The 21,233-nt window shown below is 50.4% G+C and overlaps 7 protein-coding genes across 7 annotated transcripts; 4 read left to right on the forward strand and 3 right to left on the reverse strand.

The window, feature by feature from the left end:
* Positions 1-163: 163 nt before the first annotated feature.
* On the forward strand, positions 164-2,548 carry BO85DRAFT_403429 (oxidoreductase, FAD-binding protein). The gene is made up of 4 exons (XM_025657227.1): positions 164-848; positions 939-1,992; positions 2,041-2,222; positions 2,278-2,548. Exons 1-4 carry the CDS (start codon positions 504-506, stop codon positions 2,428-2,430), a joined length of 1,734 nt encoding a protein of 577 aa, XP_025512651.1. The 5' UTR covers positions 164-503; the 3' UTR covers positions 2,431-2,548.
* Positions 2,549-2,748: 200 nt separating this feature from the next.
* Positions 2,749-4,404, forward strand: BO85DRAFT_452158 (aspartate-semialdehyde dehydrogenase family protein). Its single transcript, XM_025660760.1, has 3 exons — positions 2,749-3,129; positions 3,186-3,443; positions 3,499-4,404. The coding sequence occupies exons 1-3, from the start codon at positions 3,102-3,104 to the stop codon at positions 4,302-4,304; spliced, it is 1,092 nt and encodes a 363-aa protein (XP_025512652.1). The 5' UTR covers positions 2,749-3,101; the 3' UTR covers positions 4,305-4,404.
* A 257-nt stretch (positions 4,405-4,661) lies between these two features.
* Positions 4,662-5,810, forward strand: BO85DRAFT_490928 (40S ribosomal protein eS4; the record flags this gene model as incomplete). Its single annotated transcript, XM_025663684.1, has 4 exons — positions 4,662-4,675; positions 4,815-4,952; positions 5,024-5,308; positions 5,471-5,810. 4 exons carry the CDS (start codon positions 4,662-4,664, stop codon positions 5,808-5,810), a joined length of 777 nt encoding a protein of 258 aa, XP_025512653.1.
* A 3,128-nt stretch (positions 5,811-8,938) lies between these two features.
* On the reverse strand, positions 8,939-9,405 carry BO85DRAFT_98276 (uncharacterized protein). Its single transcript, XM_025665821.1, has one exon. The coding sequence runs from the start codon at positions 9,309-9,311 to the stop codon at positions 9,042-9,044; it is 270 nt and encodes an 89-aa protein (XP_025512654.1). The 5' UTR covers positions 9,312-9,405; the 3' UTR covers positions 8,939-9,041.
* Positions 9,406-11,699: 2,294 nt separating this feature from the next.
* BO85DRAFT_98292 (uncharacterized protein) lies at positions 11,700-13,565 on the forward strand. Its single transcript, XM_025665822.1, has 3 exons — positions 11,700-12,531; positions 12,589-13,074; positions 13,138-13,565. The coding sequence occupies exons 1-3, from the start codon at positions 11,917-11,919 to the stop codon at positions 13,447-13,449; spliced, it is 1,413 nt and encodes a 470-aa protein (XP_025512655.1). The 5' UTR covers positions 11,700-11,916; the 3' UTR covers positions 13,450-13,565.
* A 745-nt stretch (positions 13,566-14,310) lies between these two features.
* BO85DRAFT_480219 (uncharacterized protein) lies at positions 14,311-15,589 on the reverse strand. Its single transcript, XM_025662995.1, has 3 exons — positions 15,378-15,589; positions 15,077-15,312; positions 14,311-14,859 (listed from the first exon to the last, which is right to left on the reverse strand). The coding sequence occupies exons 2-3, from the start codon at positions 15,271-15,273 to the stop codon at positions 14,445-14,447; spliced, it is 612 nt and encodes a 203-aa protein (XP_025512656.1). The 5' UTR covers positions 15,274-15,312; positions 15,378-15,589; the 3' UTR covers positions 14,311-14,444.
* Positions 15,590-17,192: 1,603 nt separating this feature from the next.
* Positions 17,193-20,799, reverse strand: BO85DRAFT_378669 (putative nonsense-mediated mRNA decay protein (Nmd5); the record flags this gene model as incomplete). The annotated part of the gene is made up of 8 exons (XM_025656308.1): positions 17,193-17,350; positions 17,402-17,519; positions 17,572-17,750; positions 17,802-19,669; positions 19,726-19,910; positions 19,984-20,444; positions 20,563-20,641; positions 20,710-20,799. The coding sequence occupies 8 exons, from the start codon at positions 20,797-20,799 to the stop codon at positions 17,193-17,195; spliced, it is 3,138 nt and encodes a 1,045-aa protein (XP_025512657.1).
* Between the last annotated feature and the right edge of the window lie 434 nt (positions 20,800-21,233).

Below are 21,233 nucleotides of genomic sequence, written 5' to 3' on the forward strand. Positions count from 1 at the left end.
AGGATGATCTACCCTTTTCGGTCCAATCCGAGCCATGTGTGCCTGTTCCTGCCAAGTCGTAGCCTGCCTGTGTTCCTGAGGCACCATCGGAGTTTTGGCCGATCGCGTTCAATGATAAGCAGCAACCCCTCAAACGTGGGGGATCAATCATCGTTGCTCAAACCTTCACCAATGTGGGGGTGAACCTACTTTTCCGCACCTCTAGACTTGGACAAGACTATTTCCACTATCCAGCAAAGGCAGGTTTATCGCATTCTACTCGGCCTTTTTCCGATAGCTGCTGTACGTCTCATCCTTAGCCCCGATGACGTTTCCCCTCGCGCCGAGGCCAAGCTCCTATAACTGGCTACGACTGGATAATCGGAGACCCCATTTTCGGCCTTCGAGGCCTAGTATGTCTTTTATAACCGGACTTGGAATGTAATATATATTGCTCAATTCAACCCTTGATCTTACACATAGCAATATTCCTCACTCCTCCGTGGTTACGAGCTTGTGAGACAATGCGGCCGCTCAGCCAGGTGCCTCGGGCATTCCCCGCACATCTCCGCGCCCTTCAATGCTGGCCCAGCGCCCTCTCGCCACGCTATTCCTTCCCTCTTCAAGGAGCAGTGCGTTGGGCTGGTAGTTCAAAGGCAGGAGACAAGAATGACGGCAATGCTGGACAGGAGAACGGTGCCAATACTGGGCCTTCTGGCAACCGTTCAGGCTCGCGGACTTCAGGCAGGACCCTGTTAGCCTCTGCCTTGGCTGCAGGCGTCGGCTATGCATATGCTGTGACGAGCGGACAGTCCCAGTCCTTGAATAGCAAGCATCCCAAGTATGGATCTGCGAAGGATTTTGAGAAGGTAGAAAACTATCCAACTCTCCCGTGTTCTCAATATATATATGTATAGTGTATCATGTGTAGGACTTGACTAAACCTCGATTTGAAACAGGCCATTGCAGAACTGCGAGCCACGCTAGGCGATGAGGTCATCAGCACCGACAAGGACGATCTTCAACAACATGGGTTTTCAGAATGGTCCAGCGTCAATGCTAATCGTCTGCCAGTTGCCATTGCCTACCCGGCGAGTACAGAGGATGTTTCCAAGATCGCCAAGATCTGTCACAAATACAAAATGCCAATGATACCCTACTCCGGAGGTTCTAGTCTGGAGGCCAATTTTTCGGCCCCTCTAGGCGGATTGACCATTGATTTCGTGACGATGAATAAGATACTTGAGTTGCACGAATCTGATATGGACGTGGTGGTTCAACCCTCTATTCAATGGATGGATTTGAATGAGAAGATTAAGGACAGCGGCCTTTTCTTCCCCGTTGACCCTGGACCGTCTGCAATGATAGGTGGTATGATTGGAACAAACTGCAGTGGAACCAATGCCGTGAGATACGGGACCATGAAAGATTGGGTAATTAACCTTACTGTCGTGCTGGCAGATGGCCGTGTCATCAAAACACGCCGCCGTCCACGTAAAACTTCAGCCGGGTATAACCTGACAGGCATGTTTGTTGGGTCTGAAGGAACACTTGGTATTGTGACTGAAGCTACCCTGAAATTGACGCCGATTCCAGAGCAGACTCGTGTCGGCGTGGTGACCTTCCCCACTGTACGTGATGCGGCATCCACTGCCATGCAGCTTGTTCGAAAAGGAATTCAAGTACAGTGCATGGAGATTCTTGATGAGATACAGATGGATGTCATCAACCGCGCTGGAGGAACTGGAAGAACATGGAAGAAATTGCCCACTCTATTCTTCAAGTTCTCCGGCACCAAAGCTGGGGTCGCGGATAGTATTAACCTGACCAAAGCACTAGCAAAAAACAATAACGCAAGCTCGTTCGAATTTGCAAGAGATGAACGAGAAGCTCACGATTTATGGTCTGCGCGAAAACAATCGCTATGGAGTATGCTGGCTCTAAGAGAGCGAGGATCCGAAGTATGGTCAACCGATGTTTCCGTGCCGATCTCTAGATTGCCAGACATTATTGGTATGCTTTCCCACAACCCAGTACCTGGATGTTAGCTAACCATAGTAGAAATCTCCAAGAAAGAACTCGATGACCTGGGAATCTTTGCCAGTATTCTTGGGCATATTGGAGATGGCAACTTCCACGCAAGTATCTTATATGATCGCACTATTCAAGAAGAAAGGGAGCGAGTAGAGAAGGTTGTGTACGACATGGTTGATCGTGCATTAGAAATGGAAGGCTCTTGCACTGTAAGACATCCGCAACCTGAACTTGTACCTGAAAGCATGACTGACCAGTTTTCAGGGTGAACATGGTGTGGGATTGGGCAAGAAAGATTCACTGAAAAAGGAGCTTGGCCCAGCCACGATTGGAATTATGCGTTCCATCAAGAAGTCTCTCGACCCACACTGGTTATTGAATCCTGGCAAGATCTTCGATTATGAGGACGAAGCATAGATGGCGCGATTTGATCTCTCAGCTGAGGATGGCATATGCATAGTAAATAGGAGCAGGCAAAAGGCTGTACATATCAATGGCTAGTTTCATAGCAACTATGTCACTTTCAATTATATCGACCCCATCCATTTATGGTCTAGTTCAAGGCCCTAAAATGATGCCATTCACATTTCTATAAGATCGGAGCAATCAACCAATCAGATCGGCGGAGAATGCTACGGAGTGGTTAGTCAGTCAGTAGTGAGGGCTGAGTCACAGCGGGGCAGATGTGCTCCGGAGCGATATCGCAGTTTTAATCGGTAACGCCACTCTTGTCCCTTTCCAACTTCCGCATCATTGTCCAAGAGGTGAGTGCGATTTGCTTGATTTGCTCATAGTTCAATGACATTGTGGCTGTTGCAAAGCTACCAGTTCGTCTATCGTGTCACAATCTTCAAAAATGCCGATGGTGGAGATACAACTGTGCTTTTATCCCTTGCGGGGCTCCGTCGGTTAAGGCGCTGCAACCGGATGTTGGCCATGTCTCCCCGCGAGCATGTTCCAATTGAGATTTTTGATGCCAATGCTTTTGTTTAAATCATCCGTCGTTGTATCGTTGACTGTCAAAGACGAGTAATTGACAACTATCAGATCACGAGAATCGCAGAGCGACCTACTCGATATCAAACAAAATGGCCTCGTATCCTAAGAAGAAGTGCGGTATGGATATACAACACTGGCGATTCGTCTGTGGCTGCAGTGCTAATAACATCCAGGTGTTTTGGGCGCCACCGGCTCCGTGGGCCAGCGGTTTATCCTCCTCCTTGCCGACCACCCTTTCCTGGAGCTGCACGCCGTCGGTGCGTCTGAGCGTTCTGCGGGCAAACAGTACAAGGATGCCGTGAGATGGAAGCAGTCTACGGCTATGTCGGAGAAGCTTAGCACACTCGTCCTTCGCGACTGCAAGGCTGAACAGTTCGCTGACTGCGATCTCGTCTTCTCTGGACTCAACAGCGACATTGCGGGTGACGTTGGTATGTGGTTCTTCGCCCAGGCGACAATACTACCTGCTGATCACAACTGTTACAGAGATGGAATTCATCAAGGCCGATATCCCCGTTTTCTCGAATGCGAAGAATTACCGCAAGCACCCTCTCGTCCCTCTCGTCGTCCCCACCGTCAACCCCCACCACCTGGACCTCATCCCTCACCAGCGCAAACACTTCGGCCTGAAGAAGGGATTCTTGGTTTGCAACTCTAACTGCGCTGTCATTGGTGTTGTCATCCCGTTCGCTGCCCTGCAGGCCAAGTTTGGACCCGTTGAGGAGGTGGAAGTCTTCACCGAGCAGGCTCTCTCTGGAGCTGGTTACCCGGGTGTCCCCAGCATGGACATCCTGGACAATGTCATTCCTTTCATCAGCGGTGAGGAAGACAAGCTTGAGAACGAAGCTCAGAAGATCTTGGGCTCCTTGAACGCCGATGCTACTGCTTTCGAAGAGCAGTCCGGTCTCCGTGTTGGCGCCACTTGCACTCGTGTTGGAGTCACTGACGGTCACATGGCGTTTGTTTCCTTGCGCTTCAAGAACCGCCCCGCTCCCAGCGCAGAGCAGGTGGCCCAGGCCATGAGGGAGTACCAGTCGGAGGCTCAGAAGCTGGGCGCTCCTTCTGCACCCGCGCAGGCTATCCGGGTGTTCGACGAGCCCGACAGACCCCAGCCTAGACTGGACCGGGACATCTCCAAGGGCTACACCGTTAGCGTTGGACGGGTGCGCGACGGCAACGAGGGTGGCTATTTTGATCTCCGCTTTGCTGCTCTTTCCCACAACACCGTTATCGGTGCTGCTGGATCGTCCATCCTCAACGCGGAGGTTGCTGTCATCAAGGGCTACATCTAAACGTGTGAAGAGATCTATGGCATATAGCGATTAGACGGCGTCAGATATCCTTTTGTTTCTAGATATTTCAGTTACTAAAAGCAAAAAGCATTGAACAATAGCCCGATACTACGAAATGAAGCCTAGACCCAGTATTGATTATGTAAGACATGCGACCCACCAGGCTAGTACTGGTCGGAATTAGTGGGGCTGGCCTAAAGAACGGTACTAGTGCTAGGGCTAAGCCCCGCTGGCACCAGCCGCTAAGCGAAAAATGCAGATGGGCTGGATATCAGCTGCTGAAGTCCTTGTTCCGTCTCCTTCCTTTCCTCGCGACACTTCGACAACTAACCGGTTCAAGTCGACAAAGCAGCCAAGATGCCTCGCGGACCGTGAGTTACACGCCCTACGCTGTTCTTATTGCACGAAGCGAGATTATCGGTGGAATTGCGTTTTCACCGGTTTTTCGTCGCTACGGCAGAAGAATTGAAGATTTTGAGGAGTTGAATACTAACCACCATGTTCGTACAGTAAGAAGCACCAGAAGCGCCTTAGCGCGCCTTCTCACTGGCTCCTGGACAAGATGTCCGGAACCTACGCCCCCAAGGCCTCCCCCGGTCCTCACAAGCTCCGGGACTGCCTGCCCCTGATCGTCTTCATCCGCAACCGGTACGAGCCATCCAACGATTACGAATGAATCGAAGAGAATATGAGGAATTGGTGGACTGACAGGTTTATAGTCTCAAGTACGCCCTTAACGGCCGTGAGACCAAGGCGATCATGATGCAGCGTCTGATCAAGGTCGACGGCAAGGTCCGCACCGACCCTACCTACCCCGCTGGTTTCATGGACGTCATCGGCATCGAGAAGACCGGCGAGAACTTCCGTCTCATCTACGACACCAAGGGTCGCTTCACCGTCCACCGCATCCAGGCTGAGGAGGCCGAGTACAAGCTCTGCAAGGTCAAGCGTGTTCAGCTCGGCAAGGGCGGGATCCCATTCTTGGTTACGCACGATGCGAGAACGTGAGTGCATACTCTCTACAAGTTCCGCGTCATTCAGTCGTTGGACCAAGCTTTGGTTGATCGGCGGAGGACGACAGAACTAGAATCGCAGTTCTTTGCTGGAACACAGTAAGGAGCCGCAACGTGAGAACAAAGCGTGCTAACAAGGGCTTTTCTTTATAGCATCCGTTACCCCGACCCCGCCATCAAGGTTAACGACACTGTGAAGATCGACATTGCCACTGGCAAGATCGCCGACTTCGTCAAGTTCGACACTGGTGTTGTCGCCATGGCCACCGGTGGTCGTAACATGGGTCGTGTCGGTGTCGTCACCCACCGTGAGCGCCACGATGGTGGTTTCAACATCGTCCACATCAAGGACGCTATTGACAACACCTTCGCCACCCGTGAGTCCAACGTCTTCGTCATCGGTCAGGACAAGCCCTGGATCTCCCTGCCCAAGGGCAAGGGTGTCAAGCTCTCCATCGCCGAGGAGCGTGACCGCCGCCGTGCCCTCCAGTAGATGTGGCATGGTAGGTGATGTAGGCTGCCGGAAAAATAAAAGCGTTGAAAAATTCCGCTGTGGCGATGACATCTTGTCTTGCTTTGTGGACCTGTATGACGCCGGTTACGATAATTATATGAAGCGTTATCCAGAACAAAAAAAGAGAAAGAATTGTCTACAGGACACAAAGTTACACCTGTTAACTACTTGTACCGTAGACATGTACACTAAAGCAAGGTCAAGATGCCAAGTCTGTCTGCCTGTGATTGTATGATACCATTAATTCTGTTTAAGTCCTTAGTTCATTCCTTTCCTGGAATTTATAACTGGGCCAGTTGCAGTAGGACATTTCTTATTCTTACCACCTCCAACTTCCCTCGTCCCCCCTTTGCTTTGTCTATTTCCCCGACCCATTCACAGAGCAACTCCGCCGGATACTCCCGTGCCACCCCAGCAGATCTATCTAATCCATGGTAAGACTCGCGCAGATGCTACTATCTGGACGGCCCATCGCCTCAAGTCCACCCTGTCGTGACCTTTAACAGGGATGGACTACGGTGCCGGGGACAACAGGGTGCGATGGTAGATGCAATCCATTCATGGGTCCTGGGAAAAAGTTTACGTCTCACATCCCAAGGCGGGAGCCAACCGATCCAAAAGGGAAGCTGCACTTGGAGATGAATGAACAGTGGCTGGAGCAGTTGGCCGAAGTCGACCTGGTGCAGTGTCGACCCATCGGACTATGAGGAATTGCGAGTCTTGGGGGTCGGTCTCCTGTGCTGCCTTGGTTTCGTTGAAATCAGCCAACCGAACATCTCCTTTAGCCCATCTACTCTGTACAAGGCTACAAGTAGGAATGTAACACGTCAACTGGGCTGCTGCAGGTCAATATGGATCTTCTCATCTTTCTCCTCTCCTCTTTTTTCTCTTCCCCTCCTCTCCCTATTAGCCGCGGGGGGTAGTGGATTAGGAGGGATTTAGCGAGAAGAGACGGGACCTAGAATGGGAGAACAAAAATAATAGAAAAAAAAAATAAGTAAATAAATAAATGTGATTTGTTGCGTGGGATGACGAGACGATGGAGTATTCGACGGACAGACTGGTATCTTAGTTCTTGGTTGCTGATGCCGGTGCAGATTGCAGATGCCGCTCTAGTCGCACTGATGGGATGAGATGATAAGAGAGGAATTGATTCATCTGGATACATCCTCCTGCCGGCGCCCCTTTGGTCCGATTCCCTCCCCCTCGATCCTCGGCATATCAAAGGAAGCGCCAAACTAATCGGGTGCTGACCATGCAGACTTAGCCACCATGTCGCATGGGTTAGTTTGCGTTAAGTCAACTGACAAGTCATCTTGACCTAGTCGATCTCACTGTGATTGATAATTGATATTCGACCATCGCCGTGGTCGGACTTTCCTTCGATCCACGCCTTCTGGCGCTCGGGATGGTTCGGTTAAGCTCAGAAAACAGGATCAGGGGGGGAGGGAAAGATGGGGTTGCGATCCATCACTTGCGGGTTGCGCCTTTGCTTGAATGTTTTCTTTTTCCACCTCCGTATCTTATTCCCCTCTGTCCACCTTCTCCGCTCTCTTTTCCCCCTTTGTCTGGGAAAGGCTTGCCCACCATCTTCCGTTTGTGGATGGAGGTGCCTTAGGTTCTTGGATGTCTCTCGGCCATGTCAGGCAGGATACCGGCAGGATTCGTCCGAGGGATCGAGGCGGCACGATCATCGAGGGAATGGTGGCATCGCGCACACTTGTATCACAGTGTCCGTTGCTCAGTCCAAGGGTATTCACATATTGCTTCCCCCGTGAGCCCTAGAAAAGCAGAAGATGCTCGGCAGTGGTCTTCTCTCCGTTTGGTAGATGAGTACGAAGGTTATATACCTACCTGGCCTGTGAGCGAGGCTTTCGAGATGTTTGTCTCAAGCCACGGTGACATAGCCCACCCGTTAACTCGCTTCTACACACACGCACTCGTCCACGCACACCATACATACTTCCTTAGCCTCCGAGCCAGGCTCATGCATGCTGCACGTCCGGAACCAATCCGGGTCTAGCAGGCCACGTCTATCTGGAGGGACAGGTTGCTGTCCGGGAATGGTGACCAAGCTATAATGCTTCCCACATAGTGATCAGCTATAGGCTCTGGCTGTAAGCAGCCCCCACGCACCTGCACGGCAGATGGCTTGTGAAAGCGATTGTTTTCGCACAACGTCACGTCACAATATGCGGGAAACACAGAGAACAATCGTGTAGGTATGTATGTAGACATCATATGTAAGTAAGCGGGCGTGTTGGAGACGGGGAACCAGGCAACCGAGTGACAACATGGCTACGGACTACGAGTGGTAGTTATCTAGGGTTTGGCAAGGTCCTGACAACCGTTGCGCTCTTGCAGAAGGACTCCTCCCGCCTACATACAAGCCCAGTCAGCCACCCATCAATAGTTGTCGCTTGCCATGGCTGTGGCTATCCGCTCCGAGTCTGGACCTCCCGGGCCGTGCAAGTAAGTACAGGGGCGTTGAGGTTCCAGGTCACCCTCTCTGCATGCGACAGCTCAGCGACACAGCCCTGTCTTTGCAGGATGGTAACCATACTGGCCTAGACGTAGAATCTGGCGAGGGAAGCAAAAGTGGTGAGTTGTGACACAGAATGGAGGGAATGAAGGAAGCTTCAATTCTTTCACTTCTTGGACATCCCTCTCTCTCCTCAAAGGGACGCCCCGTGGCCGCGAAAACGGCGGCGGAATGAGCGGGTCTCGACGACGGGGGTCATCACGGAATACATTGGCCGGAGTACTCCGGTCCAAAGTCCAAGATGAAGATGTCTTACTCTTCCTGGGATGCTTGTGAATGGCACAACGTGGAGGGAAGCCGTGTGCAGCGGCGCTGCCGTGGCTATCTGCAACCCGCAACTTCCGGCGTCTGATGATTGCAGCAGAATTGATTCGGATGGCTGATTTCTAACTTTTGGTTTCGGCCTCTTGCTGTGACCCATCGAGAATATTGCCTCCTCCTCCCATAGTGGATGGAAAGACATCTAGTCTGATAATTCGACAGTAAGTTGATGCCGGGCACACCAGGGTTTTCTCCTAAGCGGGGCCCCTGATTCCAACCTCTTGTTGCCCTGCGCCACAATATCTGGCTGGTCTTTGGTAGTCTAGTCTAGTGGATGGAAGTTTCGGGGTGGAGATGCTATGCTCGATCATCGAATCCCGCCATGATTTTCCACCCGAAGGCGAAGTTTAGCTTGTCTCGATAGTTTCCAACCTTCTGGTATCCACGCGTTCCTGAGAGTTAGGATCAATTAAGGCACCAGGTACCGTGGAGATGCAAAGAGGAAGAATTTTTGAAGGATTTACATTCCTTCCTTCATTGATCGATTGGAATACACCAGACGAACAGAGCAATTGAATTGTTCTTCTTTTTTCTCTTGATGGTGGATCCTGCTTGGCGAAAAGACACCCACCGCCACGAGCTCCTCCGCTGCTGCTCGAATCCCCATTGACTCCCATTCTCTTTCTCCAGACTACTACTTACTCCTCTCTCTTCTCTCTCTCACTTGCGATTGGTATTATGGTCAATCCTTCCTGGGTGACCGAATCCACATCTGTCTGCCCCCCCCCCCCCCCCCCCCCCGGTCTGTGGGACATGCAACGTCGGCTGTTGAGGGTAACACTGGCGTGGACACGTCCGAGGACTGCAGTCTAGCTCTATCTATTCATTCCCCAGTCCGCCATCGTCATCATTCAATCCTGGGAGGTGGACTGGACTGGAGTTGAGAAGCGTAAAAAAAAGAAAAGAAAAAAAAAAAAAAAAAAAAAAATTGAGGACCAGCCAATGATGATGAACCCGCGAGGTCAATCAGGCCATCTGGGGGCGCTAGAAGGAAGCAGACTCCAATTGTTCGCCCAGAAGCAATCCCCCCCGATCGCCATCGCCCCGATCAGCGGCGATACGCTTTTCTGCATTGCACTCGCTTCACCCACTAATTTAGTCGCAGCTGTAGCAAGAGAGGTTGCTAGCCACCCGATCGTTTATTTTTCTTTTTTTCAATCTTACACAAGAAATGGATACGACTAGACTATCTACTACCTAGCAGGCTGGAGATATTCGTGTGCGACCAGCTTTCGACACAGCATTTCTGTCTGGCCAGCTAAGCTAGGAAGCTAGCTACTGTAAATGGGTTCCCACAGCGGGATTGGAGGATCAGCCCTTCATGCTTCGACATCATCATCATGACTGTGACAACGATGGCTTTGCTTTGCTTTGCTTTGCCTTTTGCCTCTGGCTTACTCTCAGCCGTGCTCCTGGCGCTTGACGAATGTCGGTCGCCTCTCGCTCAGCTGCTCTTACTGTAGTCTAGCTGCTACTGCTGCTCAGTGGCTCAACTGCCTCGTCTTCTCCCGCGAGGCTGATGTATAGTTGACTTCATTAATATCCTGTCATTGTACACCGCTACGGCTCTGGAACACGAACAAGATCGATCTCTCTTTCTTTCTCTCTTTCACACAGTCTCTTCCTCTGTGTCTGGTCTCATTGCCGATGAGATGCGGCCCCAAGTGAACCTTCCAGAAACCGAAATAGTCCTGCATGACCAGGACCCTCTCGGGGTGCTGTTGTGCACGCACTGTTCCATCTGTTCCCTCTTGCTCCATCCATCTTCTTGACCGCTTCTCTTTCGTCTCTGTAGTGTGTATGATTTCTCTCTCACTCCAATTTCCTTTTTGGATTTTTATCCATTTTTATTTTATTTTCTTTTCTTGTTTCGTCTTTCTAAATATTCGATTTCAATTTAATTTTATTTTTTTTTCTCTGAATATTCTTTCAATTTTATTCAATTTCTTTTAATTAATTATTTTTAATACCTCCTAGGGTTATCTCATATTTCTATTCCACTCTAGAATACTACCTGTTTGTTCCACTGGCCCGCCGTTGGCTGGCGTTCTTTATTATTGTTACTATTATCGGTCCTACTATTGCCAACGGCCCCGATTATTTATGGAGACGACGATTATTGATGCTTGAATCCGGTTTATTATTCACAGCCCATGTGGGGAGGGTCTGCTCGGCTGCTCCTAGACGGGCCCCAAGACCTAACGGTCCTTCCAGGGGCCCGGAGAATGCATTCCTTCCCTTGGCCACCAGTCGAGGATTAAATGATGCGACGGCCAACTGGCTTGATTGGAGTCGCCGGCCCACCGCTAGGCCCTGGCCATGATTTCAGCTCCTGTATCAAAAGGTAATCTCCGTCCCTTTAGCCTATCCTGGCTCCCGGGTCCCAGTGGTTCGGATCTGGATCAGCCCTCGTCTGCCCTTCTTCTTTCTGTCCTGTAATGCGCCACCTGCCGCCATGCTTTCTGGCCGCTCGGATGCCACAGGCAGCAGTAGTAGTAGCAGCAGCAGGAGCAGCAATATTATGCTTCGTTGATGGCAGCTCTCCTCGCCTATCCAGCTGCTCTCCCCGTGAGTTGTCAAACGTGGCAAAAGGTCTTGAAGAACGGAAAGCAGCCTGCATCAGCTGAAGGACGATAAGGTCTATCATCCGTCGTGGCCAGCTTTCTGCAGATTTCTCTGATGGTGCAATGCACGGTGCAATACAATAGAGCTAGCTGTTTGGATTAATCCCCTTATCTGGTTTTCTACTTCTGTTTCTGTTTCGGTCCCTGTTCCCGGTCCATTCATTACACCCTCGTTCAACCTGCTGGAAGCCGGCCGGTGTGCCCTCGTCAACTACCCAATTTTTTTTTTACCTTCCTTTGTGTACATTTGGGCTCGAGCCCTCTCGTCCTTTCGGTTTCCGTGAGGTTAGTCCCCGGCCTGTTTCATCTGACGTCGTCTATTCCCTGCCCTATATGCCTGATCCTGGGGGGCGTTCTAGAATGTTGATATCAATACCTGGCATCGGGAAGGGCTTGGTTCCGATCACACACATTGGTAGTACACCTACAGGGATAAAAGAACCCCGGGAGCAAGGCAACGGTGTTCGCTGCTACTTATTTCGTCACTATGTTGTTCTGTTGCTGAATCGTAGCCTCCTCCAGTGTCAAAAGGGACCGTCCAATCCCCTTCGTCGTTGTTTGAACCAAGGTCCCGCGAGCCATTTTGACTGTTTCTGGCATGTCTGCGTATTCACCTTCGGCCAGCGTGCCGTTCCCAGGCACGGGACAGCCGGCCTACCTGGAACTGTTTCCCTCGGGCGAGGTTCCCCAGACCTTCTTCACGTATCGCTGGTGGGAGGACGAGGCCACCACTGTGTTCTGGGCCTTTGATCCCTATGAGATCAAGCGGGTGATTCGATTTGGACTCTTTCGAGACAGCAATCTCCCGCGAAAGTCTCTTCAGAAACGTGATCCCCAAGCCATTACCGCGTTTCTCTACTCGCTCGTGGAGCCGCACGAGACAGCATTCATCGACAACCTGTCCCATTATCAGAAGGTCGAGGAAATCATTCGACGATGTCAGATCTCCGGTCCTCCACTCGAGCCTTGGAGCTGGCTTCCTACCAAGCGGGACAGTGACATGCCCTCGATAGCAATAGCAGAAGCCATCGACACGGAGAGTCATCTGCATTTCACACGGATTTCGTTTGAGGAGCTGGTCCGTTACTTCTTGGGCTACCGAGCACATTCGGTAGAGTGGTTTTTACAACAACATACGGCGCTGTACGTCCACTTGCTCAACTATTTGCAAATGTTTCCGGAGGAGCTGGGGAAGTACAAAGAGGTGGAACAGGTACGTGATTGATATTCAGCATGATGCTCCGCTGCCAAGGTACTGACTCTGGACTAGCATCTTCAGACTCGCAGCCCATTCGCCCACCGTGCCGTGAACCGGTGCCTACACGCCCTGAGACAGCCAGTACCAGCCAGCACACCGTACCCGGGCTTCCAATTCATCGCAGCGCCTATTCAGCAGCTATTCAAGGAGCATCTGCCGAGTCTAAAGGCCGTTCTACTCGAGCTCTCGGTATTGGGGGTACGGTTCACACGAACTTACGTTCACGCCCGGGAGATGAACTGGACGAAGCCATTTTCGGTCGAAATTCCCTTACTTGACGAGCTAGATTTGACGAACCCAGCACCGGCTCTCGATTTCGCCAAGACCACCACCGCCCTCGACGAAGAATACTTCTCTGGGTTGAGTCAGAAGAGCTTCGTGGAGCCAGACGCCATAATCAAGCGACTTCTAGTGCTATGGGAGCTACGAAGCCTGGAAGTGTGGGAATGTTGCACGGGACTACCAGACATGATAGGCTACATTCAGGAAATTGTCGAGGTAGACCACACCTATCCTCTCTGCAGGAGTGCATAACAAAGAACCACGTACTGACAACCACAGGCCCTCTACACCTACCGCAATTACCACTCGTTCACGGCGATTCTCAGCGGTCTGTACAAATACAGCACGTCCAACCCGACCTTCACACACACGGACAGCGCCACCAACCGGATGACACTGACTCCGGTGCTGCCCCCTGCACTAGCGTGCCTGCTGGACCCAACGGAGAACTTTGTGGCCTACCGACAGGAGTTCCAAACGTCGCCGGGCCTCCCTTTCCTCTTCCCGCACATAAGGGAGTACCAACAGCACGGCCCGCCAGCCCTGCACCAACTGTTTCAGCAATTGCAACGTCAGGTACCCACCAACTAGACTAGTAGCACACACGTGGCGTGGTCTGAGCTTGGGGCAATAACAGATGTCATCTAGACGCAATGGATGAACGACTAGGCAGCAAACAATATGGGGGCAGCAGTAATATGACGCGTACTGGGCAGCAGAGGTAGGATGAGCAGGAAACAGAAGCAAGTAAGCCGCTGAACTGATTAATATGACGATTTCTTTTTATTCCTTGTCTTGATTCGATTCAATTTGGTCTGGTTAATGATGTCTTGTTTTCCCTTCTGTCCTGTGATCATTCCCCCTTTTTCCCTTACCTTCTTCTTGATTTCGGATAATCCCTGTTCTCTTTTCTTTCTTTCTTTCTTCCTTTGGGCATGTATTTCTACTACTACTACTACTACTACTACTACTCATAGCATACTGGCAATTCCTTCATCGAAATTGAATTTAGACCTTGAGCTTGCTGCATGCATGCATACACTTCCTTTGATCCGAACCGGGGGTCATACTTAGTAGTTAACTAAACGTCCAGTCATGGGATAGATGGATACAGCCAGCCGAAGATTCACAGGGTAGGTACTAGGGGTTGGGGGTGGGTGGTCTAGACCATTGCCAATAGTCTATCTATTCTTGATAAAGTGTTAGTTGGATCTGCTATAGTAAGCTAGGCTAGAAGTAGAAGTTAGTCTGCTAGTACGGAGTAGTTAGGGTAGCTTAGTTAGATAGGGGAAGGGGTGGTGACGATGATGATGAACTATCGGATAACTCCGAGCGGGTCAAAGAAAAGATAGTTTAATTTGGTTGAAAGGGGAAGGTTAATCGGTATACTTCCCTTTTACTCTGAGACAGGGTAAATGTCGATCTCAATGTTATATCATCATCATCTATGTCCTGTTTAGTTGTCTACTGACTAGTGTGACTGACTACTTACAACGGCGATTGATAATCCCCGGGTCCCCGATATCCATCTATCCATCTATCCATCCCATACTACCTACACTGTATGTACATCAATAGAACCAAATTCACTGTCCCTTCCTCTTCACCTTCTCACCACCACCCACACCCCCAAACCCACCCCCCAGCACCACCATCCTAGACCCAAAGAGTGCCGCCGTAACACCCACATTCCCCCACGTCAGCGCATTCCACTCCGCCACATCCACGAACCGCTCCCACCCCATGGACCACCCCGCAGCCAGAATATGCGTGAGATCCGCCACCGCCAAACACACCAGGTAGTTTCTCAGGACTTTGGGCTCCGAGGTGCTGTGGATCAGCGCGACGCCGAGCAGCGCGAGCAGGAAGTAGATGTTGGAGAGTTGGTAGGCGAGAGAGAGCGAGGACGGAGTGATGGTTCCGGTGGTGTCGGGGTTGTGGGGGATTTGGGAGAGGATGAAGGAGGAGGCGTCGAGGTGGGGGTAGAGGGAGCCGCCGATTCTGATGCATGGTGTGGTTAGTTAGGTGAGGGGGGGGTTTTTTTTTTTCAGAAAAAAAAAAAAAAAAAACAAAAAAACAAAAAAATCCAAAAGTGATATCATATCATAACCATATCATAAATACATTTCTCTCCGATTCTTTCCCCCATCCCTAAACACATGAAAAGAAAAAAAAAAAAGAAAGACAAAAGGGTTAGGCAACACCCCCCTTCGAAAACTTCGCACTCTCTATATCCTCCAACGGATGCTTGGGGTTACTGGACAATCCAGCCGTCTGGGCCGCCTGATCCTGGACGTCATGTTCGGGCGGCGCATATTGAGGCTGGGCTTTGCCCTGCGAGGGAGGGTCTTGTTGCTGGGCGCCGGATTGGCGCTCGGGGGAGGGCGATTGGCGGCCGGCGTTGGGGGCGGACATTTTCAATCCCTTTATTTCTTCAAAAATTGATTTGAAGGACTAGAGTGGGTTGGTTAGATTTTTAATTCGTGACGACTGTGAAATGAGGGGAAGATTTGACTTACTGTAGGTAGGTTTAGGTGGATAAAGTAGGTATATGAGGATTATAGAATAGGTATAGAATGTGGTATGTAGGTAGGTAATCTTGGATTACTAGATAAGAGGAAGAGGAAGAGGAAGAGGAATCAAGGGTTTAAATATCAATTCACTCAGGGTCCAGATTTTCCCAAGTTCAGTCAGCTAGCTATGATATAAACCCAGGCCCAGTCAATCAAGGTTAATTGCGTTGGGGGTGGATGAAAGTGGTTCTGGGAAACATCATCATGACGTGTAGGTAAGGATGGCTTTGTAAAAAGCGGTGGTTACGTAGATACTTTGTTTCATCGTGTGGGGGGTGTACATAGTATGTTTATCATTGATAATACTTAGTACTAAGTTATAAGTTACTGCTTATTTAGTCTAGTATTAGAACAGATAGAACGCTATTCTATTGTAATATTGAATGGCAGCTTCAATTAATGATCGATGATGAGATGATCAGTCTTGGAGACGATGATGTCATTCCTTTATTCTATATCACGTGATATCAATGCTTATGTAATATTATACAGGGTGCTGAATAACTTGTGTAAGGATTCATCAAGTTCTGTGATGTTTTGATTGACATTAGTCCCTGTGGGAGAGTATCTTTGTTTGATGATTCTGGCTTTGCCTTACGAAAAAGAAAGTCGTTATGTATAGTTGGACTGCGAGGTCTACGTACTGTAGTAGTCATATTAGAATCGTGCTGTGTTGGTACATGAATGAATAAATATATATAAAGACTCTGAATGCATATAGTATAACGTACTGCTAGTGACTCTTCTACGTAAGTCTGACTAACATGCCTGGTTCTTATCAGTCAATAACCGGCATATAGTTAATAGGTCTCTTCAATTCAAGCCATCGTGGATAGAATACATTAATTGTATGTAGCTAGGAGAATATGGTGATGGCGACATCATCACAACTATTTTGGAACTATACTGTGATGGTAATACACTTTACTTGAATCCATTAATAACTGGATAGAACGGTTCACTACCTTCAATAATAGTCAATACATGTATGGCACCGTTTGTAAGAGCCTGACAGCTGAACCCCCTTGGGCCACTATGTATTGAGATAGACTTCTAACATCTGTCTGGCTGGTAGTTTCAAGGCCAAGAATCTGAAAGGCCAGTAGCTTAAATCGCAGGCTTGGAGAGGAGCAACTTGCTTCATGCTAAGCTAAATGGCAATCATTCACAGGAGTATCACAGTATTTACACATTTCTAAATGCCTCACAAGGCACGGACTCAGATTACTGCAAAAAAGCACGCGCTGCCCATCGGCCACCATACAAAGAGCACTGATCATTCATACTCAGCTGCAGGTTGGCAGAATGCATAAATATAGCCTTCACGTTGTCCAACATTATAACCATAAGTCAATTGACAGGATTAATTGGGGGGAATCGATTCTCTTCGGATTTGCAGCACCACTGCACTCGAACATTGGGGGGTAAAAGGAACTTTTGGGAAAATAACCGGGGACATCACCAGAGGGTTAGTAAAAACGTCAACGGAACAGGAGACAGAAAAAAAAAAATTGTTCTAAATGACAAAGGAAAAGAAAATAAGAAAAGGCATAGATGGCGTTATAACGTATCCAGCAGGCCGCTCGACAACACTAGCCGTCGCCACGACAGATGTGAAGATTTACAAGCCTGCCAAAACAGACATCCAACCTGGGATGGCATTTTTCTTTTTCTTCTTTTTTGAATTTCGTTGCGATGTTCGTTGCCTCGAAGAGACCGACTGGCTCGTTTCGTCAGCCCTCCGGGTTCATCGTAGCGCTTCTAGTTCCCATTGGTCTGGACACCAGCCGCCTCGGCGTTGGCCGCCGCCAAAGCCTTCGCTTCAGCCTCGTGGAACACGGACTGGAGGACTTGCTGTTCCTCTTGGCTCAGGATCTTCGCAAGGTTTTCGTAGAGCTGGGGCTGTTCTTGTTGGAGACCTATTTCATTGTCAGTGGCCATACACTTCAGATAGTCGAACATGGACGTACTCATAAGGACGTGCTTGAACATGCCATAAGGCTCAACCTTGTCCAGAGGGGTCTCCAGCAGGCTCTCCTCATCAAGGTCATCCTCGTCTTCATCGGCAAAAGAGCCGAACTTCTGGGCCTATATGATGTGTCAATGGTGACCAACCGAATCCCGATTCAATATAACTCACCTCCTTGTTAAGGAAGTCAAGGTAAGCGGCACTGTCATCGGGGACATCGCCCTCCAAGAGCGCCTCAGCCTCATCCTGCTCGGTCCACTCAACCTCGCCATCCCAGTCATTCTCCTCATCACCTTCGTCCTCTTCCTCATCGAAGGTGAAGTCCGACTCCTTGGTGGCATCCTCACGATCTATAGCAGAGTTAGTACACTTGTTTACATAGTTAGTGACAGGGAACATACGCTTGATGGCCGCCGGCAGGGTCTGGAAGAGCCTGGTCACTCCCTGGAGCAATCTGGGCCAGCCTTGCTGCACGCTAGCCGGGACATCATTGGCATTCAAGGTCAACAAAGAGCTGATCGCGGCAATCGACAGCTTCTTGTCGTGGACTCTGCGGAAGTTGTCGATGTTGGAGAACCAAGTGCTGAAGAACTTGTTCGTCCAGCCCTTGGCTTCCAGAACCTGAAGACTGAGAACGGGGTTGTAGTAGATGGCGTTGATGACCATCTCCATCAAGTGGATGCGGTAAGACTTCGTCCGGGCCTCGCCAGCGTCGATGACGCGCATCGCCAGCTCAATGAACACAGGGATGTATTGATCGATACCACCGCGGAGGTTCAGCATCAGCGTCTCGGCGAGCTTGCAGCCGCAAATCCGATCGACACCGCCGACCTTCTCATCTTGGAAGATGTCCTCAACCATGCTGACAACAGCGGCAAGGTAAGCAGGAGTCTGGACCATCGTTTGCGAGCCGTAGGCAACATAGTTGTCCAGGGCGGGTAGCATGTCTTCCAGGTACAGCTCAGCGCCAGCCTTGAAGGTCTTGTGGATGAGCTCAAAGGCCTGCCACATCGTGGGAGAGATGGACTTGGAAGCGAAAGTGCAGCTGTCAATGATCTCAAAGACCTCATTGTAAAGGTCATAGAGCTTGTTCTCAAGAGTAATGCTGATCACAGGCATGAGGATCGTCTCGAGGTGGAGAAGGACATCGGGGGTGCTCTCCAGGGTCAGGATCAGGGTTCCGATCGTTTGCAAGACACCCAGAGCGGTGATGCTCTTGTCATCCAAGAAATCGCCGTACGCATCCTCGTCACCCTTGGCCGCATTGCGCTCCAAGAGCTCGCCGACGATACGCATGTAGGTGTCACGAAGCTGCTCGCTGAGTGCCACAGCGAAGGGGGTGAGTTCGGCGGAGAAGACCTCGACAAAGTCCTCCATCACATTGGCCAGAGCATCAACATCAACCTCGTTCGCGAGCTTGAGCAGCTGCTGCATGATCTGGGGAATGTTCTGCTGCATGGAAGTCCTGATGATATCGTGACGAATAAGGGGCTGCAGAGCGAGCGCGGCCTCGACTCTGACGGGCAGTTCAGAGTCAGTCATAGACTCAAGGATGTTACGGTAGATGATCATCAGATTGTTGGGATCCTGGAAGTCCAGAGCTTCGAACTTCTCCAGGGTGTCACAGGCACGAGCCCTGAGGAAACCGTGGGGACTGCGGAACTCGGGGAAAACATGGCGGACGAAGAAATATTCCACCTGGTCCGCAATGGGGCTCTTCTTGCCAAGGATGACAGAAGCCAGAGAACCAATCATGCGCAGAGCACCCTCCTTCTCTCTGGGCAGCTTCTGGTCATCGGGAGCAGACTCGTACTTGCTCACGACGCTGTTGACGAACGTAAGGATGGAGAAGGTTTGCTTCTTGCGGTTCTTGGTGAGGGCCACCAGGAAGTTGGTAGCGGCAACGTCGGGGGCCGAAACTTCCTCGTAGAAGTTCAACTTGCGGTGAAGGTACTCGGAGGGATCGGTCTCGAACAATTCAATGTCCTCATCGGACTGGCACAGGATGGGGAAGATGAAGTGAGCGATCAAGTTGTCCATGTGAGGCTTCAGGTGCTCCCACATAGCCTTCGGCTTGACACACTCCTCGAGGAAGATCATAGTGTAAGCAAGCGCGGGGTTGCTGAGCCACTGTCCCTTGGAAACCCACTTGTCGATTTCCTGCAGGTATCCCTTGAGAATTTCGGGGGCGAAAGTAGTGATGAAAGCCTTGCCGTACTGGGTGTAGTCGGGAGTGCTCGACTTGCTCATCGTCGTAGGGTTTCCGTACCTGCGAAGTGTGATTAGATGAATGCCCCACGCATACACTGCGCGCAATCTACATACCTGATGAAGAGACGGTTCAGGTTGGCATACGACCACTTCTTGCACTTCCACCAGTGGTTGAGCTCTCTCTCCTCCTTCGACTCGTTCATGGCGCTGGCAGGAGGCTCCTTAGCGATGATACGCAGGAAGAGCGTGCACCAATCCACCGTCGCTTGTTGTGTTTGAAGGTGCGGCGAGAGTTCGAACTATACCACCATCGCATTAGTCTCATTAAGCCACCCATATTGGAAATCTCTCATCTCTTCTTGGTTCACCCACGTAGATAGCATGCTTGTAGGACTTGACCACGATGCGGAGCATTTCCGCCGCCTCCAGACTCTCTTCATCGACAAGCTTCAGACCGATGCTCAACAGCTGAGGGAACGAGTGCTCGACGATCTTATCGAATTCCTCCCTCTTCTCTCCGGCCTTGAATCGGTATACACGGCAGATGGCCAGCAGGCACTGCAAACCAGCGTAGACAGAGTTGGCATCGTTCATGCCCAGCAACTGGAGAGTGATGTCCAGGAAACCGGGCCACTGCTCGGGGAAATCATGCTGAAGGATTTTCTGAAGAAGAGGAACCAGTTGAGCCCGAACGTTCGGCGGCGTGGATGCCAGGGCGGGAATCAGCCTCTCACGGAACCCCGGTTTCTCCTCCTCGGGAATCGGTGTGCGCAGCGGACTTTCTTCGACAGGGGACCAACCACGGTTGATGCGGTTCTTCAGGTAAACACCGGCTAAAGAAAATCATCGTTACGTTAGATCATTAACTCTCTTTTATTGTATGAGGGTGTGGAATAAAAAAAAAGGGCGGTGGGTGATCGCCCGGACTGTCACCACAAAAAAAAAACCTACCCGACAGTTGGACGGCATTGTTCTGTTCCCCCTGCAAAATATCCAAGAGCGCATTTATGAATCCAGGTTGCATCTCGGCCTAAAGAGAAATATGAAATTAGTATGATGCAACACTGAGCAGATCTGAGCCTCTATTCCCACACATACATATTTCAAATCCAATTCAGCTTGGCGTCGATTGTCCGCATTGGGGTCGAGGGTAGACTGTATACGGTCTCGTAAAGCGGCAACATCCATCTCGCACCAGCAAAGGCCCCCGGTAATAGAAAATCAAGCTGAAAGAATAAAGTAAAAGACCCCGTTACGCGGTGTGTGAGCCGGGAGGTGTGAGGGGAGGAGGAGGGGGCGAGATGAGGGCGATAAAGTAGGCGGGGGGGAAGGAGGAGAAGGAGGGATTGATAGTCAAATAATGTGCAGAGAGACAGCAAAAGTGCCCTTTGGGTTTGTTGGGTTTGGTTTTCTCTCGTGGTTTTTCAAATAAGCGTGCCCGCCCCGCGCCTATGGCAGCTAATCAGAGGCCTCGCCGCCACGCGCGGTAACAGAATTTTGCTTTTCTCCTGAGCCTGAGGCCTCGGGATTGGGGGCAATTTAAGGCGGAATTTTTCCTGGTCCAAGCTTGGAGCGACTTTTATCCTTATTCTTACAAAAGAGGGTCTATTGATTTGAGTCTG

This window comes from Aspergillus piperis (assembly GCF_003184755.1).
Source record: "Aspergillus piperis CBS 112811 unplaced genomic scaffold BO85scaffold_18, whole genome shotgun sequence".
NCBI lineage: Eukaryota > Fungi > Ascomycota > Eurotiomycetes > Eurotiales > Aspergillaceae > Aspergillus > Aspergillus piperis.

Bases quoted from the DNA above. Each gene is read 5' to 3' on its own strand.
- BO85DRAFT_403429 (XM_025657227.1), top strand. From the start codon at position 504: ATGCGGCCGCTCAGCCAGGTGCCTCGGGCATTCCCCGCACATCTCCGC. The intron at 1,993-2,040 runs GTATGCTTTCCC...TAACCATAGTAG, and splicing joins TAGATTGCCAGACATTATTG to AAATCTCCAAGAAAGAACTC. The intron at 2,223-2,277 runs GTAAGACATCCG...ACCAGTTTTCAG, and splicing joins AAATGGAAGGCTCTTGCACT to GGTGAACATGGTGTGGGATT.
- BO85DRAFT_452158 (XM_025660760.1), top strand. From the start codon at position 3,102: ATGGCCTCGTATCCTAAGAAGAAGTGCG. The intron at 3,130-3,185 runs GTATGGATATAC...AATAACATCCAG, and splicing joins GTATCCTAAGAAGAAGTGCG to GTGTTTTGGGCGCCACCGGC. The intron at 3,444-3,498 runs GTATGTGGTTCT...CAACTGTTACAG, and splicing joins CGACATTGCGGGTGACGTTG to AGATGGAATTCATCAAGGCC.
- BO85DRAFT_98276 (XM_025665821.1), bottom strand. From the start codon at position 9,311: ATGGGAGTCAATGGGGATTCGAGCAGCAGCGGAGGAGCTCGTGGCGGT.
- BO85DRAFT_98292 (XM_025665822.1), top strand. From the start codon at position 11,917: ATGTCTGCGTATTCACCTTCGGCCAGCGTGCCGTTCCCAGGCACGGGA. The intron at 12,532-12,588 runs GTACGTGATTGA...ACTCTGGACTAG, and splicing joins AGTACAAAGAGGTGGAACAG to CATCTTCAGACTCGCAGCCC. The intron at 13,075-13,137 runs GTAGACCACACC...TGACAACCACAG, and splicing joins ACATTCAGGAAATTGTCGAG to GCCCTCTACACCTACCGCAA.
- BO85DRAFT_480219 (XM_025662995.1), bottom strand. From the start codon at position 15,273: ATGTCCGCCCCCAACGCCGGCCGCCAATCGCCCTCCCCCGAGCGCCAA. The intron at 14,860-15,076 runs GTTTTCGAAGGG...ACCATGCATCAG, and splicing joins GAGGATATAGAGAGTGCGAA to AATCGGCGGCTCCCTCTACC.